This window comes from Quercus lobata, chromosome 5 (assembly GCF_001633185.2).
Source record: "Quercus lobata isolate SW786 chromosome 5, ValleyOak3.0 Primary Assembly, whole genome shotgun sequence".
NCBI lineage: Eukaryota > Viridiplantae > Streptophyta > Magnoliopsida > Fagales > Fagaceae > Quercus > Quercus lobata.
The window spans coordinates 64,866,545-64,883,324 of NC_044908.1; the positions used below are offsets into that span (position 1 = coordinate 64,866,545).

A 16,780-nucleotide genomic window follows, 5' to 3' on the forward strand; every position below is an offset into this window, starting at 1 on the left:
AGCGGATGATGACTAAAATGTTCGAATCACCGTTGGGCAGGAGCATTGAGGTCTATATTGATGATATGGTTGTAAAGAGTAGGGTGGTGTTTGAGCATGTGGGCGATCTTGTGAACATTTTTGGAATTCTAAGAAAGCATAAGTTGCGCCTGAATGCTTTTAAGTGTTCGTTTGGGGTAGGCTCGGGAAAGTTCTTGGGCTATATGGTTACTCATAGGGGAATTGAGGTAAACCTAGATCAGATTAAGGCCATTAATGGCTTGCAAGCACCTTAAAATCCCAAGGAAGTCCAGAAACTGACAGGGATGACTACTGCTTTGAACCGATTTATATCCAGATCAGTAGATAGGTGCAGACCCTTTTTCCTTTTACTGCATAAGTGGAAAGGATTTGAATGGACTGAGGAGTACGTTCTAGCCTTTCAACAGCTTAAAGAGTACCTATCTTGGCCACCCATCATGTCCAGTCTCGAGGTGGACGAGGTTCTGTTTGCTTACCTGGCAGTAGCCTCTCACACGGTAAGTTTTGTGTTGATACGAGTAGATGGTGGTATCCAAAGACTAATCTATTACCTAAGTAAGTTGCTTCACGAAGTCGAGGTTCGGTATTTATCACTGGAGAAGGCCATTTTGGCAGTAGTGCATGCTACACGGAAACTCCCCCACTATTTTTAGGTGCTCATCGTGGTTGTTTTAACTCAATTACCGCTCAAATCAATACTTCGGAGCACAGAATATACTGGGAGGATTGCTAAATGAGGCAAGGATTGCTAAATAGGGCACGATTCTAGGATCTTTTGACATCAAGTACATGCCTCGTACCTCTGTAAAAGGCCAGGTCCTCGCCGATCTAGTGGCCGAGTTTGCTGAAGAAATAGATGCGAAGCAGCATGGCATGGATGAAAAGTCAGTTGGCTTAATCTCCACCCAATACCCCTTACCCTAGAAAGTATATGTGGATGGAGTAGCAAAGCATCGGGGATCAGGAGTGGGGCTAGTTCTGGTATCCCTCGAAAATATCAACATTGAAAAGTCCTTGAGGTAGGGATTCTCGGCTATAAACAATGAAGCGGGATATGAAACTTTGTTGATGGGAATGGTGATGGTCTAGAAAATGGGTGGAAAGGTAGTGGAAATGTTCTCAGATTCCAGACTGGTCGTAGGCCAAGTAAAAGGGGAACTGGAAGCCCGGGATTCAAGAATGCAAGAATATTTGGGTCAGGATAGGTGTATACAAACAAAATTTGAATTCTTTGATTTATCGCATATCCCTAGAAGTGGAAATACCCATGCAGACTCTTTGGCTACCCTTGCCACTTCATTGGCACAAGATTTGCCCTGAGTGATACTTGTCGAAGACTTATGCACCCCTACCTCAACAAAGAGAGATTTGCTCCAGGTCCATCAAGTCAAGTTAGGATCAAGCTGGATGGATCCTATATTGTTGTTCCTTGAAAGGGATATATTGCCTAATGAGAAAGCAGAAGTTGAGAAAATACGAAGGAAAGCTCCTCGCTTTTGGTTGTCCGAGGATAAAAAGTTGTATAAATGTTCTTTTTCTAGGCCATATCTACTTTGTGTACATCCCAAGACATCAGAGTCACTCCTAGAGGAACTACATGAAGAAATCTGTAGAAGTCATATGGGAGGAAGATCCCTATCTCACCAAGCCATTACTCAAGGATACTGGTGGCCAGACATGTAGAAAGAAGCACAGGAATATGTTAGAAAATGTGATTAGTGTCAGAGATTCGTGCCAAACATTCACCAGCTTGGAGGAGTTCTTAATCCTCTTTCCAACCCTTGGCCTTTTACTCAATGGGGTTTGGATATTGTAGGTCCTTTCCCTAAAGCACTAGGAAATAAAAAGTATCTGCTGGTCAGTACAGATTATTTTACCAAGTGGGTCGAAGCTGAACCTTTGGCTCATATCAGAAGTGTAGATGTCAAAAGATTTATCTGAAAGAATATCGTTACTCGATTCAGGGTTCCCCATACTTCATCTCAAATAATGGCCTTCAGTTTGATAGCAAAGCCTTCAGGCAATACTGTTCTGATTTGGGAATAAAGAATAGGTATTCCACTCCAGCCTATTCGCAAGGAAATGGGCAAGCTGAAACTATCAACAAGGTTATAGTGAATGGACTTAAAAAGAGGTAAGACGAGGCAAAGGGAAAATGGGTAGAGGAACTACCACATGTCCTTTGGACGTATTGAACAACGCCTCGACGGTCAACAGGGGAGATCCCTTTCTCAATGACATATGGAGTCGAGGTTGTAATCCCTCTAAAAATAGGTTTCCCGACGTTGAGAAAAAATGCATTTACCCCAGACGGTAATGATGGGTTGTTGGAAAAAAGTCTGAACTTGATTGAAGAGCGAAGGGAGAATGCAATGGTTCAACTGGCTTACTACCAGCATAAGCTTAAGCAAGGTTATGATACCAATGTAAAGCTGAGGCCATTGGCTGTAAGAGATCTGGTATTGAGGAAAGTTTTGGGAACCACCAAGAATCCAGCCTAGGGAAAATTGGGGCCTAAATGGGAAGGACCGTATCGGATAACTTCGGTGGCAGGAATAGGTGCATACTATTTGGAGGACTTAGATGAAAAAACTGTACTCCACCCTTGGAATGTAAACAATCTAAAGAGGTATTATTATTAATAAAAATAGTCCTATTTAGTTTTTTCTTTAATTTACTCTAATTATGCATCATATGTTTCCTTATCTATTGAAGTATTAAACAGAAACTAAGTTATACGAGGTTCTTCGGACCACAAACTTAGTAGAAATCAATACCCTATGATATCTATTGAAGTATTAAATAAAAACTAAGTTATGTCAGGTTCCTTGGACCATAAATTTAGTGGAAATTAATACCTTATAACATCTATTGAAGTATTAAACAGAAACTAAGTTATGTCGGGTTTCTCGGACCACAAACTTAGTGGAAATTAATACCTTATGACTTCTATTGAAGTATTAAACAGAAACTAAGTTATGTCAGGTTCCTCGGACCATAAATTTAGTGGAAATTAATACCCTTTGACATCTATTGAAGTATTAAATAGAAACTAAGTTATGTCAGGTTCGTTGGACCACAAACTTAGTGGAAATTAATACCTTATGACTTCTATTGAAGTATTAAATAGAAACTAAGTTGTGTCTGGTTTCGCGGACCACAAACTTAGTGGAAATTAATACCCCTTGACATCTATTGAAGTATTAAACAGAAACTAAGTTATGTCAAGTTTCTCGGACCACAAACTTAGTGGAAATTAATACCCTATGACTTCTATTGAAGTATTAAATAGAAACTAAGTTATGTCAGGTTCCTCGAACTACAAACTTAGTGGAAATTAATACCCCTTGACATCTATTGAAGTATTAAATAGAAACTAAGTTATGTCAAGTTCCTTGGACCACAAACTTAGAGGAAATTAATACTCCTTAAATTGAGTTATGATCAAATTTGTAAGCCAAAGTAAAATCCATGAGCATCACTTAAAACATTTTGAAGTATCCTGGACTTGCCTGTTATTTAAACGTTTGGATGTTTTCTCAGAGTTGGAAACTTATTATAATTGATAAATTAAGAGCATGTCTTGATAGTGCTGTGGATTTAACAGTCATGATCTACTCGGATTCTCAGTTAAAATATGTAAAACTGTGTTTTCCCTCATATCAGCAAACTTCGTTCTTCTATGGCATATGGTTATGTATGAACAAAGAATAGACAAAATGAAAATTGCATAAATAAAAGATAAAATAATAATAACCCATGTAAATTTGGAAAGGTAAAGTGTACATCTCATTAAAACTTATCTTAAAAAGAAAAAAGAGAATTTCATTACATTAACTGTAACTACCCTATATAAAAATAAAGAGTTATGGTTTTTACTTTATTTGGAGCTTATTCTTGGAGGTTTTATCAGCTGCTTTAGGAGGAAAAAATTTCTCTTTCTCCTTAGGGACTTCTCCAACAGGTATGGTAGTTGAAGCTAAAGCCTGCTCGAAACTTTGAGAAGTTGCCTCATCCTAAGGAACCTCTGAAGCCTTGTCTGAAGAGGTATCTTTAGGAGCTTCAGGCTCTTTGGATTGCTCCTGCTGACTGGGAGGAAGATGATCCTGAGTCTGGGCTTCCTCAGCGGGGTCAGCAACTATAAAGGCCGCCTTCTCTTGGTTGGAAGGGAGGTTCGAGGCTCGTATGGCTGGGGGGAAATAAACATTTTCTGGCCTTCTCAGCTTAGAAGACCCCTCAACCCCAATTCGGTTGAGAGCTTCTTCCCAAGTCTGAGCACAATAGGCACGGCATACGGCAGAGACCTCTGCCCAAAGCGTATCCTCAGTCTCAACTACGTTGATGTCGTAGCCATGCTGTTCAGCCTCTTCCCTTGCCTTCTCGGCCTCTACTTTTGCTTTCTCCGCCTCGATCTTTGCTTTTTCGGCCTGATCTTTGAGCCTCTGGGCTTCTTCTAGTTGTTTCTTAAGGGTTGCCATCTGTTCCTTGGAAGCAGCCAACTGATCATTGGCCTCACGCAGGCGCTTCCTCTGATCCTCGGCTTGTCTTTGTGTGCTCTCTAGAGCCGAGTCAGCATTCTTGCGGGCATGCTCCTCATCAGCCAGCTTTTTCCTCAATTCAACATTGCTTTGATTAGCAATGTTGAGTGTCTGCATAGCCACTACCTGCCTTTTTCTCTCATCTTCCAGTTGTTGGTAGCAAGAATTGGTTATCTCCTCAAGCCTGAAAGTGGCTTAGACAGCCTAAAAGAAAAGGGTTAGTAACATAACAAATAATATAAATATAAATATATATATATATATAGTAATTATAAGTAAAAAAAAAGGGGTTAGCATCATACTATGCCCAAATATCTCTTACAATTGAGGAAAACCTCGTTCTTCTTGATATTCCACAACTCAATTATATCTTTTGGAAGTAACAAAGCCTCCTCCAAGGCCGAAGCAACGTGGCATCCAATGCCCCCGTTGAAGTCCCTGAGTGATGCATCATCTCTCAAAGGCTTACCGCCGAGCATGGGTGCTCGGAGCCAAGCCTGAGACTTCGGAGGTTGAGTATCTGCCTTTTCCATGCCTCATTGTGACATGTGGCTAACTTTTTGCTGCTTCGCAGCTCATTGAGCCTCGTCTTCACGAGTTGGACGAGATCTCCCAGTCTCTACCACGTCTTTACCTTTCTGCTCTCTCTTCCTCTTCGGATTAGCAAGTTCAGTCCTAGAGGGCAAAGATAGCTAAGGAGGAGGGAGAAGAGATTTGGGAGGAGGAGGGGGAAGTTTAGATTGAGTGGACTTCCCTGATGCACCTCTTCCGAGTTGGTCTTCTATTAATTCCAACAGGCTCCTCTGGGATTTCCTCTAGATACCCATTTTGTCTGATGTACTTTTTGGGGATAACGGCTGGTTGAACGCTTCGAATTCGTCCGAGGAGTCTGATATGTCTACAATCCCCTCAGAATCTTCTTTTTCTTCTTCCTCTTCTTCAAGAATGAGTTGGGAGGATGATGCTCCTATTGAAGGAGTGGCAACAAAAAGTGGTTAAGTATGGGGAGTGCCTTCAGGAAGTGGAATACCCTCTAGAACAACGAACCCTTGGTAGGCAACACTGATATGATGGAGCTGAGGATCGTTGGCTTTTATCACGTACTTTGGGGCTTGGAAGGCAAGAGAAAGGGATGTATACCCGAGAATCAGGTGTGCCGCTCGCAGTTGGCCATCAGCTTCGTTTATGTACACCTCAGCCTGCAAATTGAGCTTGGGTTTAGTAGAATTCTTATCTGCAAAATCATTGAATTAGAATAAAATTTCGTCAGAGATAGTGGTGTTAGGAAACAAAAGAGAAATGCAAACCAAGACACATAAATCTACGGCTATACCCCTACTTGGTTCTCCCTCCTTAGTTGGACAAGGTAGGCCATCATGCCATTCCCCAGAAAAGATTAAGAAATCCTCCTTTAAGTTTTTGTTTGAAGTGGGGAGACACTGGATTAACCTTACTTCGGGATGCCTCGACTTAAGGTAATATCCTTGCCCCTTCAGGTGGTGCAAACTGTATTCCCAATTCACATCGTGGTGGGTTAAATTTAGGTTCATTCTTTCGTTTAAAACTTCTATACTCCCCAAGACCCTAAACATATTTAGGGCGCACTGTGTGGGAGATAGTCTAAAGAACTTGAGGTAATTCTTAGTGATGGTACCCATGGGAATGGTCATTCCCCCCTCTATGAAGGCGATAATGGGAATGACCACCTCTCTTGTTTTTCTAGCATCTACCCGTTCCCCCTGGGCAGCGTACCTCATGCCTACTGTTGGTGGGATCCTATATTTAGCTCTAAAACTTTCCATACCTTCCTTGAACTCAACTAAACGTTTGAATTTACCCATTTTTTAAAGAGGTTTTTGAAGAACAATTAACAAGTTTAAAACGAAAACTAAGAGGGGTTAAGAAAACTTATAGGTTTAAAAAAGGGATCCTCGGACAAATTTCTAGTATTTGTAGAAGCACAAGGAGATGAGAGAGAGAGACGGGTTCAGTGTATGAGCTCTAGGACTGTATGATTGTTGAAAGTAGGATAAGAAATTGATTTGAAAAGCTATTTATAGTGGCCCAGAAGTTACAAGCGGGAAAGTTCCCGCTCGTAAAACTAGAAAAATCCTCCACCGTTAGATTTAATCCTACCGTTGAATGTGGGGGACAAAGGTGCCGCCAAAATTTAATGATGGCACGCTCTAGATGCCAAAGCATCAGGAGCGTGCCTTGAGCAAGTAAAAAGGCATTTAGGAAATCAGGAATACAGGATAAAACTATAAACAAGATGGGCTGAGGACATCAAAATCATCATTTCCCCCCAAGGAGTCGAAAAACAAGATTTTGAAGGGCTATTGTGGGGGCCAGTTAGTCAGGAGGTATTATTAAGGCTGTATGGATTGGGCCTACGACCCAATCCGAGGACATTAACTAATCCGAGAATGGCCAAATGAGGTTATAATGGGAATGGTATAAAGAGAGAAATAAAAATAGTATGAGATAAGTCCAACACACGTCCGAGGAGAAAAGCCATCTCGGAAACAAGAATCTGAGGTCAGTAAGAGTGTCATATCACCCTAGACCTTCTTCAAAGTTACATCACAATTAGGAGTTGGATGTTGGACAAGGGGTAAGTAAAGGGAGGCAACAAATATCTTTAAAGGCTGCTACCTTCACATTAAATGCCTCCCAACTAACTCTCTAGCCGCATTAATGTGGAGGTGATACCTGAATAGTGACCAAACAGCCTTACAGCTACTATTTGATAGTTCTGGGAGGTGTTAGATGGGACAAGAAGGAGCTCCTAGAATCCAACCTACACGTTTATGTTAGGGATAACACCAAAATTGTAATATATAGCACGGGAAGGTGACCTAAAAGGGGGATCGAAAAAATCAAGAAATCTTTATAAGAATATAGTGAACTCTTGTAGCCTTGTCAAAAGACTAGATATTATAACATAAGCTCCTCAAGCCGTGCCGAGGATAGATTTTCTCATTTTCTTGTGTTCAATAATCTTAATTCAGCAACTTTTATTGTCCATCTTTTGGAGTAGAACTAGTTCTTTCACCCACGCTCTATAAATTTATTATTTGGGCTTGTTGGGCTTAAACCCAATCCTACACTGGGTTCAATCCAAATTCAGTCCTTACAATTGTGTTTTGGGTTAAAGGAATGAGAAATATCTTAGATGGGAAAGTAACCCAATAATGAAACGAAAGAGTCTGAATACAAAAAAAAAAAAAATAAAAAATAATAATAATAATAATGAAAAAGAAAAAAGAAAAAAGAAAAAAGAAAGAGGGATAAGGGAGGATGGATTTTGTGTAATGCACCGAGAAAAGAGGATGGATTTCATATCATGATATTGAATTCAGTGTGTTTGATTTAGCTTGTAATATGTCTTTCAGATGAAAGGTGTTAGAGTAATGGCAAGTGGATAGGTGGGCAACAGAATGTTAATGAATAGGACCATAGGTGGGTAAAGTGCCAATCTTTAAACCATAGGTAGGCAAAGTTTTTTTCGAGCAAACCACAAGTGAGCAAAGTGTAATTTTCCACTACTTATATATATATATATATATATATATATATATATATATATATTCAAATTACTCGTTGGCTGTTGTAACTTTGTAAGTTACACATTTCTTCTGTCCATTGCTACTAGATCTCAAAGTATTTGCATTAGTTTGTCCAAAAATTTTCATCTATTTTAGCATAACAACCTATTTTTTCTATTTTAGAGCATTTGCAATGGTGGAGGAAAAAATTTAACTATTTAGCATCTTAAAAGCTATTTAATTTATTTTAACACTTCATTTTATAACACACCTAGCATCAATGGTTCTATTTTTTTAGCTATTTCATTTAAATATTATTTTTTTAATTCTTCCTCATCTCTTTCTCTCTCTTCCTCTTCATCTCTCTCTTCTCAAAGACAAAGCAAGCAACTTAGCAAACCCACAAAACACCCTCGGCCACCACCACAACAACTAACCATACACATCTCTTGCTAGCCACCACCCACCACAACCTAACCACGAAACCCAAATCAGCCACTGCCACACCAGCTAGCCATGGTTGTCAAAATCGCAATCTGAATCGTAGGATTGCACGATTTTACAATCCTATCTCACCAAAATGTTTAGGATCACACTAGGATCGAAAAATGGTAGGATTGTAAGTAAGATCATGTAGGATCGTAGAATTGTATGGAATCCCAACGACCCTACCAAAACATAAATTTATAGTTTTTTTATGGAATAAATTTTTGGTTTTGATGAATCTTTAAGGGTTTTTATTTTTCCATATTGTGATGGTATGCCTTTTTATTTATTTATTTTTTTTGTAAAATTATGTTAACCTAAGAAAATGTTTTCTAGTTTCTAGTTTACTTGTATTCAAAATGAAGGAATGCTTCATCATTTCTAAATGAAGAATTTAATGTTGGCTTTGCTACCTTTTAAGCTCTGGAAACTAGACATCCAGAGTTTTCCAAGGATATCAAATTTGAAGAAATCGGGGCTCGAAAATGCCTCCAAATAGTAGCATGAAAATCGGACTAGAATCGAGAAAAAGGCAAAATATGACAGCTTGGGCAAAAATCTTGGCTTTGCTATCGCTCATGACTTGGTATAGAGTTCATGTAGTTGTTGACCTTCCCACTAGAAGAAAAGGCTAAACCATTAATGGACTAATTTCTCAAAAAAAAAAAAAAACCATTAATGGACTAATATAATTTCTACTTATCGGCAGACTAGACTGCAAGTTCGCACTTAATTAATTCTAGTATTTATAATTGGGTCATGTTAACGGGTGACCTTAGGGCAATTATTAATAAACTAAAGACCAAAATGTAAAAAACACCCTCTAAATTTCACAAATTTTCAGGGATATCAAATTTCAAGAAATCGAGGCTCGAAAATGCCTCCAAATAGTAGCATGAAAATCGGACTAGAATCGAGAAAAAGGCAAAATATGACAGCTTGGGCAAAAATCTTGGCTTTGCTATCGCTCATGACTTGGTATAGAGTTCGTGTAGTTGTTGACCTTCCCACTAGAGTAAAAGGCTAAACCATTAATGGACTAATTTCTCCAAAAAAAAAAAAAAAGAACCATTAATGGACTAATATAATTTCTACTTGTCGGCAGATTAGACTGCAAGTTCACACTTAATTAATTCTAGTACTTATAATTGGGTCATGTTAACGGGTGACCTTAGGGCAATTATTAATAAACTAAAGACCAAAATGTAAAAAACACCCTCTAAATTTCACAAATTTTCATTTTAGTCTTATAAGTATTAGTTTTGTCATTTCAGTACTCTAAGTTTCATTCTTTCCCAATTAACTCTTCTATTATTATTTGGTTAGTTTCTACTGATAACCTTTATTTATTTTATTTATTTATTTCTTAAAAAAAAAAAAAAAACAAAAAAAAAAAGAAGAAGAGAAAACCCACCCCACCCCACCCGATTCCTGATTTGAGAATCCAAGAGAGTACACCTGGAATGTGGTAAAATTCGCGAATCTTAACGATGTCAAGCATTCGGCGGCTGATCTCACTAGAGTACACCTGGAGTGGGGTAAAATTCTCTCCCAGTTTCTAACTCTCCAGAAACGCTACTCTTGCATTCACAACTGAGGCAATCAATTCCGTAGTGTCCTTTGGCTGAAGTGGGTAAGTAATAAACAAATCGTAATCCTCCGAAACCGTGCTATTGCCACAAGAACATGTGACCGCTACATTCAACTTGGCATTAGAATTAGAATCAAGTAAATTATTGGGAGATAGATATTATACTTGTGCAACAACTCAGACTTGGTTAGGTTCGCATATCGTTTGCTTGTTAGATTGAAAAACTTGAGCTATGAATGTGAGATTTGACCGAGGCCAGACGTAGTATGAAGCTAAAGCCAAATCACATCCTGTACTACAATTGGATTCAACAATGTAACAACATACTGAGACCAAAACCAACACCAACATAGAAAGCCACAACTTGGGTTTCATTGGATTTAGTGGCTCTTCTCCTTCTATTAAAAGTTAATTGCATAAACTAACAAAACATTAATGGGACTTAATTGATAAGGAATGAAATTTAGAGGATTGAAATGACAAAACTTAAACTTATAGGACTGAAATGAAAAAGGGTAAAACTTAGAGGGCGTGTTTTGCATTTTAGCCTAAACTAAATCATGAAATTTTTGACATTATTTTTATGGAAAATATAAAAGGCTAATAACAAAATTAATTATTTTCTCATTTTTCCATAAAATATTTCTAAACGAATGCATTGGGGCATTCTTTAATATTTCCCTTTATAATTTTTTATACCATATAAAATTATGGTTATGTGTTATCGATTAATTGTTGGGAAATGGGAATCACCCATATATGTAACTCCACACCACAACCACATTAATTAGGTGGGTGTTGAGAGCTAGCTACTTCTTTCACTAATTAACTTATGAGTTTTTACTTTTTATTTTTATTTTTATTTTATTTTTTTAGAGAGTTTCAATTTATGGTGTCCACTCCTAATGACAATTCCTTATCATCAGACTAAGATACCAATCGGTTTTTAGTATAGGCAAAGATTGAACCCCAAATTTCTGATTTAACTATCAAAGATTTTATCAGTTAAGTTAATTGGAACCCATAATTAACTTATAAGTTGAGTTGTGATAGTTACATACTGTTTACTATTTATAAGACACAAAGTTGAAACCGTGTTTTAAAATACAATTTTAGTTATAATTTAAAAATGAGTAACGATACTCCCCTCTCATGAAGTTTTAGAAAAAGACACTTCATCCTAAATTTTAAGTGAAAAACACATTCCTCTTTAACATTTGATTGACTAAACTTTGTTCAATTAATATTAAAAATATTGTGTACTAATGTGCCTTTTGCTAAAAGGCATGTTTGAAAACTTATCTTATATTTTAGAATTAAAATTCATTATTTAAAATTTTTAATTAAACTGCATTTTAAAATATTAAGTATGAATTATGCATATTATTTTTTATTTTTTTTTCAACAGATTTATGGAAAGATTTGTTGTTGCAAGTGTTTTGGTGCTTGATAAATTTTGCATTTTTTATTTTAAATTTGTCAGTTATTTTTTTACTAACCATGCTTAAACTTTTGTAAATAAATTTTTATACAAATTTATAGTATTTCGTTACTAATATAATAAAAAGGGGAGAGTGTTAGTTTCTTCAAACTCTAAGAGAGGAGTGTGTCTTTTCTCTTCAAATTTGGAGTGTAGTGTTATTATCCAAAATCTTAAGAAAGATGAGTGTAATTACCTCATTTTAAAATTAAAAAAACAATTTTATTATTTTAGAAATATAAGTTATTAATAATAACTCCAATCATGTATCAAAATATGATTTTATTTAGAGTTTTTATGGGAATGTGTAACTTTGGCGTGTGGAATAATAAGTAGATCGTCCACTTAAAATTATATATGCACTTTTATTTAGTTATTAAATTTAAATGGTTTATCTAGCTGTGAGGAATTAATTAATACTCCCTCCTCCTAATAAGATATATAACTAGCTAGGCTAGGATAGCTCAAGTAGGATGCCATTAATTTGGAGTTAGTTTTCAAAGACAAAGACAACTTGTTGTATCCCAAACCATATATGCAAAGTCTCAAACTAGTCTACTTGTTTGTTACTAGTCCACACAACACAATACAAAACAATATTGCGTGCATAAATATAATTATATTTTATTACATTACATAGACTAATCCAATAGTCCAATAGAGATATACATAAATAAAGAGATCTTTTTTGTAGCAATATATTTTGTAATGTTGTAATTTACAACTATATGTTTTGTTGGCTTTAATTTCGTGCCAAATTTGATTATAATTTTATTTAATCTTTTGTACCCTATATTTATTGTGGGATTTAATTGTAAGGGTTGTGTAAGAGAGAGAGAGTGTGAAGACTCAAGCAAATTGAAGGCTGAAGAGCTTTTGCGGGTATCTCGCGACTAAGCATCCCGCGAAATGATGCATGTGCCTTGTACATGACTGGAATGCGAAAAGTCAAGACAGGATGGAGACTGCTGTATTTCGCGAATAGCTCGCGGGTAAGGCTTTCCCACAAGACACTCGCAAAATATTTTGTTTTGCCAGATTGTCCTATTTGATACATACTTTCTATACTCACACTATATATAACCATATTACCCACAAATGTTGAGGAGTGCTTCTGATAGAAAATCCTAGTCATAAACTTTGAGAGTTAGAGATTGTTATACCCACAATCTTCTACACAATTGCTTGTGGATTTTCCTCAACTCCTACTTCTTCATTTTCATATCATTGAGAGGTTGATAGCCCAAACACTTATCACACCCTTTCAGAGTGTTCACTAAGGTTTTGGTGCTACTAGGAAGTATTGGAAGAAGCCAAGGATGATAGATGCAATATGGAGCTTGTTGGGGTTCAGAGAGCTATACAAGATATAGTTTTGAGAAGCCTTGTTGGAGTAGAAGCTTGGAGGGCTTAGGTACATTGGGTAGATTAGGCTTGGAGGGTCTCTTCCTAACCCATGTATCCCAACTGATTGTTTAGTAGATCGATCACCGCTTGGAGGGTAGCGGAGAGTTTTTTTTTTTTAATCAACATTTTTTCTAAAATTAAGAAATAAAAAAAAATTAAATTAAATAAAAAAAAATAAAAGTTAATTGAATAAACTAACAGAACATTAACGGGACTTAATTGATAAGGAATGAAATTTAGAGGATTGAAATGACAAAACTAAAACTTATAGGACTTAGAGGGTGTGTTTTGCTTAGAAACTAAATTATGAAATTTTTGACATTATTTTTATGGAAAATATAAAAGGCTAATAAAAAAATTAATTATTTTCTCATTTTTCCATAAAATATTTCTAAACCAATGCATTGGGGCATTTTTCTAACATTTCCCTTTATAATTTTTTATACCATACAAAATTATGGGTATGTGTTATCGATTAATTGTTGGGAAATGAGAATCACCCATATATGTAACTCCACACCACAACCACATTAATTAGGTGGGTGTTGAGAGCTAGCTACTTCTTTCACTAATTAACTTATGAGTTTTTACTTTTTATTTTTATTATTATTATTTTTTAGAGAGTTTCAATTTATGGTGTCCGCTCCTAATGACAATTCCTTATCATCAGACTAAGATACCAATCAGTGTAGGCAGAGATTGAACCCCAAATTTCTTATTTAACTATCAAAGACTTTATCAGTTACGTTAACTGGAACCCATAATTAACTTATAAGTTGAGTTGTGATAGTTTCATACTGTTTACTATTTACAAGACACAAAGTTGAAACCGTGTTTTAAAATACAATTTTAGTTATAATTTTAAAATGAGTAACGATACTCCCCTCCCTTGAAGTTTGAGAAAAAGACACTTCATCCTAAATTTTAAGGGAAAAACACATTCCTCTTTAATTAACATTTGATTAACTAAACTTTGTTCAATTAATATTAAAAATATCGTGTACTAACGTGCCTTTTGCTTAAAGGCATGTTTCAAAACTTATCTTATATTTTAGAATTAAAATTCATTATATAAAATTTTTAATTAAACTGCATTTTAAAATATTAAGTATGAATTTTGCATATTATTTTTTTTTTCAACGGATTTATGAAAATATTTGTTGTTGCAAGTGTTTTGGTGCTTGATAAATTTTGCATTTTTTATTTTAAATTTATCAATTATTTTTTTACTAACCATGCTTAAACTTTTGTAAATAAATTTTTATACAAATTTATAGTATTTCGTTACTAATATAATAAAAAGGGGAGAGTGTTAGTTTCATCAAACTCTAAGAGAGGAGAGTGTCTTTTCTCTTCAAATTTGGAGTGTACATAGTGTTATTCTCCAAAATCTTAAGAAAGATGAGTGTAATTACCTCATTTTAAAATTAAAAAACAATTTTATTATTTCAGAAATATAAGTTATTAATTATAACTCCAATCATGTATCAAAATATGATTTTAGTTAGAGTTTTTATGGGAACGTGTAAATTTGGCATGTGGAATAATAAGTAGATCGTCAACTTAAAATTATATATGCACTTTTATTTAGTTATTAAATTTAAGGGGTTTATCTAGCTGTGAGGAATTAATTAATACTCCCTCCTCCTCCTGATAAGATATATAGCTAGCTAGGCTAGGATAGCTCAAGTAGGATGCCATTAATTTGGAGTTAGTTTTCAAAGACAAAGACAACTTGTTGTATCCCAAACCATATATGCAAAGTCTCAAACTAGTCTACTTGTTTGTTACTAGTCCACACAACACAACACAAAACAATATTGCATGCATAAATATAATTATATTGTAATACATTACTTAGACTAATCCAATAGTCCAGTAGAGATAGAGATAAATAAAGAGATCTTTTCTGCAGCGATAAATATATAGATGGGCCAAAATTATTAATTAATTAAGATGATGAAGGCATGTAACGTAGGGCCATTATAATTAATAGTTAATTGATTAGCAGAGCTAGTGAAGTTTCTGTCATTACCATGAGTGATACCAAAATGAAGCTTTTCTTTCTGAGAATGAGATGTGGGATCCATTTTGGTTTTAATTTAATAATATTCTTTTCCAGATTCCAGCCCTCTCCTCTCTCACAATAATATGATTTTAATTGTGTTGGATAGTTAGCTAGAAGATACTGTAATGCTTGCTTGCTTCACATGACAAAGAAGCAGAATTGTAATTTGAAAGCTCAAAATTATTTCACTATTCAGCTTATTTTTGTTACTATTCATGCGCTTCATTGTATTATTTCAACTAATTTTTACATTTATATACAATACTTTTAACAATAATTTTTTCAATTTCAACAAAATAAGCGGTATTTAAACACACTCTTAATCTTAGTGCTTGAAACTTTTTTAAAAGATAAAATTAGCTTATATAAAAGAAAATGGTAAAAGTCGCTCTTGGTCTTGTTGTATTTGAAACTTTTTAATAATAATAATAAAAAAATTCATGGTCTACGCGGTATAGACGACCTTAGTTTTAGTGCATAATAAAAAAATTCATGGTCTACGCGGTATAGACGACCTTAGTTTTAGTGCATATATGACATGAAATCTGTTTGCATCAATATCTATTCTTATCCATCAAAACAAGAAAATTATCAAGCATCCACCACTCACGTCATTTCTATCATATACATAAATACATAATGTAATTCTTAATAAAAGTAATATGACTAAATTAAATGATGCAATTTATAATTTATAAAAAAATTATTATTATGAAATTATGGATTTCTTTTATAATAGGGACGAAGCCTTTTTTTTTTTTTTTTTTTTTTTTAAGAAAGAAACATTCTGTATTGGGGCCTTAGGCCTTTGGTTTGCCCCCTAGGCCTAGCATATACAAAGAACAACCACTTTTTTTTTTTTTTTTGGCTCAAAAGAACAACCCCATTTAAACTAGATAAAAATGGGAAATGTATTAAGACCCAAAAAGCTAATAATAGAACTTCTTTACAATATGCTATTTGCAAAACAAAATTATATATATATATATATATATATATATTATGTGTCCATTTGAAAACAATTTATGTTCAAGAAGTTATTACTGTATATTCATAACACAAAATCCAAGAAGATACTTCTTGTTTCAAGGGTGTCCAACACTAGTGGGGCCAGAGAGAGCTCTTGCATTATTATTATTATTATTATTATAATAAATTCCTGACCTTAGCTTCCTTTTCTTAATTTTATGAGTACGAAGTGAATGGAATCGACCAATTCAAATGGTAATCTGGTCCATTTCTCAATATGATAGATCTCCCTCGAGAGACTAAAGACTACACAGTTGCTTTGATCAAATCAAAGCTTCTAAATTCTAATACGTAAATTCACGAGAGCTTTTAGATTATATCGATGTTGGCTTTTTATAATAGAAGTATTAGAGGAATTACATCAGTTTGTACATAAATTTTTCCATTTTATACTTTTAAAACCTACTTTTTCTATTTTACATTTATTTTTACAAAACACTCACATCAGTTGGTCTATTATACACATTTATTTAAATAAAATATTCATTTCTTTACCCACACAGCCACCGACCCACACCGACAATCCACACTGGTATCACACTGAAATCCACACAACCCACCGGCAGAAATTTCTTTACCCACACAGCCATCGACCCACACCCACAATCCACA

At 35.2% G+C, this 16,780-nt stretch overlaps 1 protein-coding gene across 1 annotated transcript; it reads left to right on the forward strand.

The window, feature by feature from the left end:
• The first annotated feature begins 17 nt into the window (after positions 1-17).
• LOC115990950 lies at positions 18-2,522 on the forward strand. Its single transcript, XM_031114717.1, has 4 exons — positions 18-227; positions 381-518; positions 1,986-2,155; positions 2,360-2,522. The coding sequence occupies exons 1-4, from the start codon at positions 18-20 to the stop codon at positions 2,520-2,522; spliced, it is 681 nt and encodes a 226-aa protein (XP_030970577.1).
• The last annotated feature ends 14,258 nt before the right edge of the window (positions 2,523-16,780 follow it).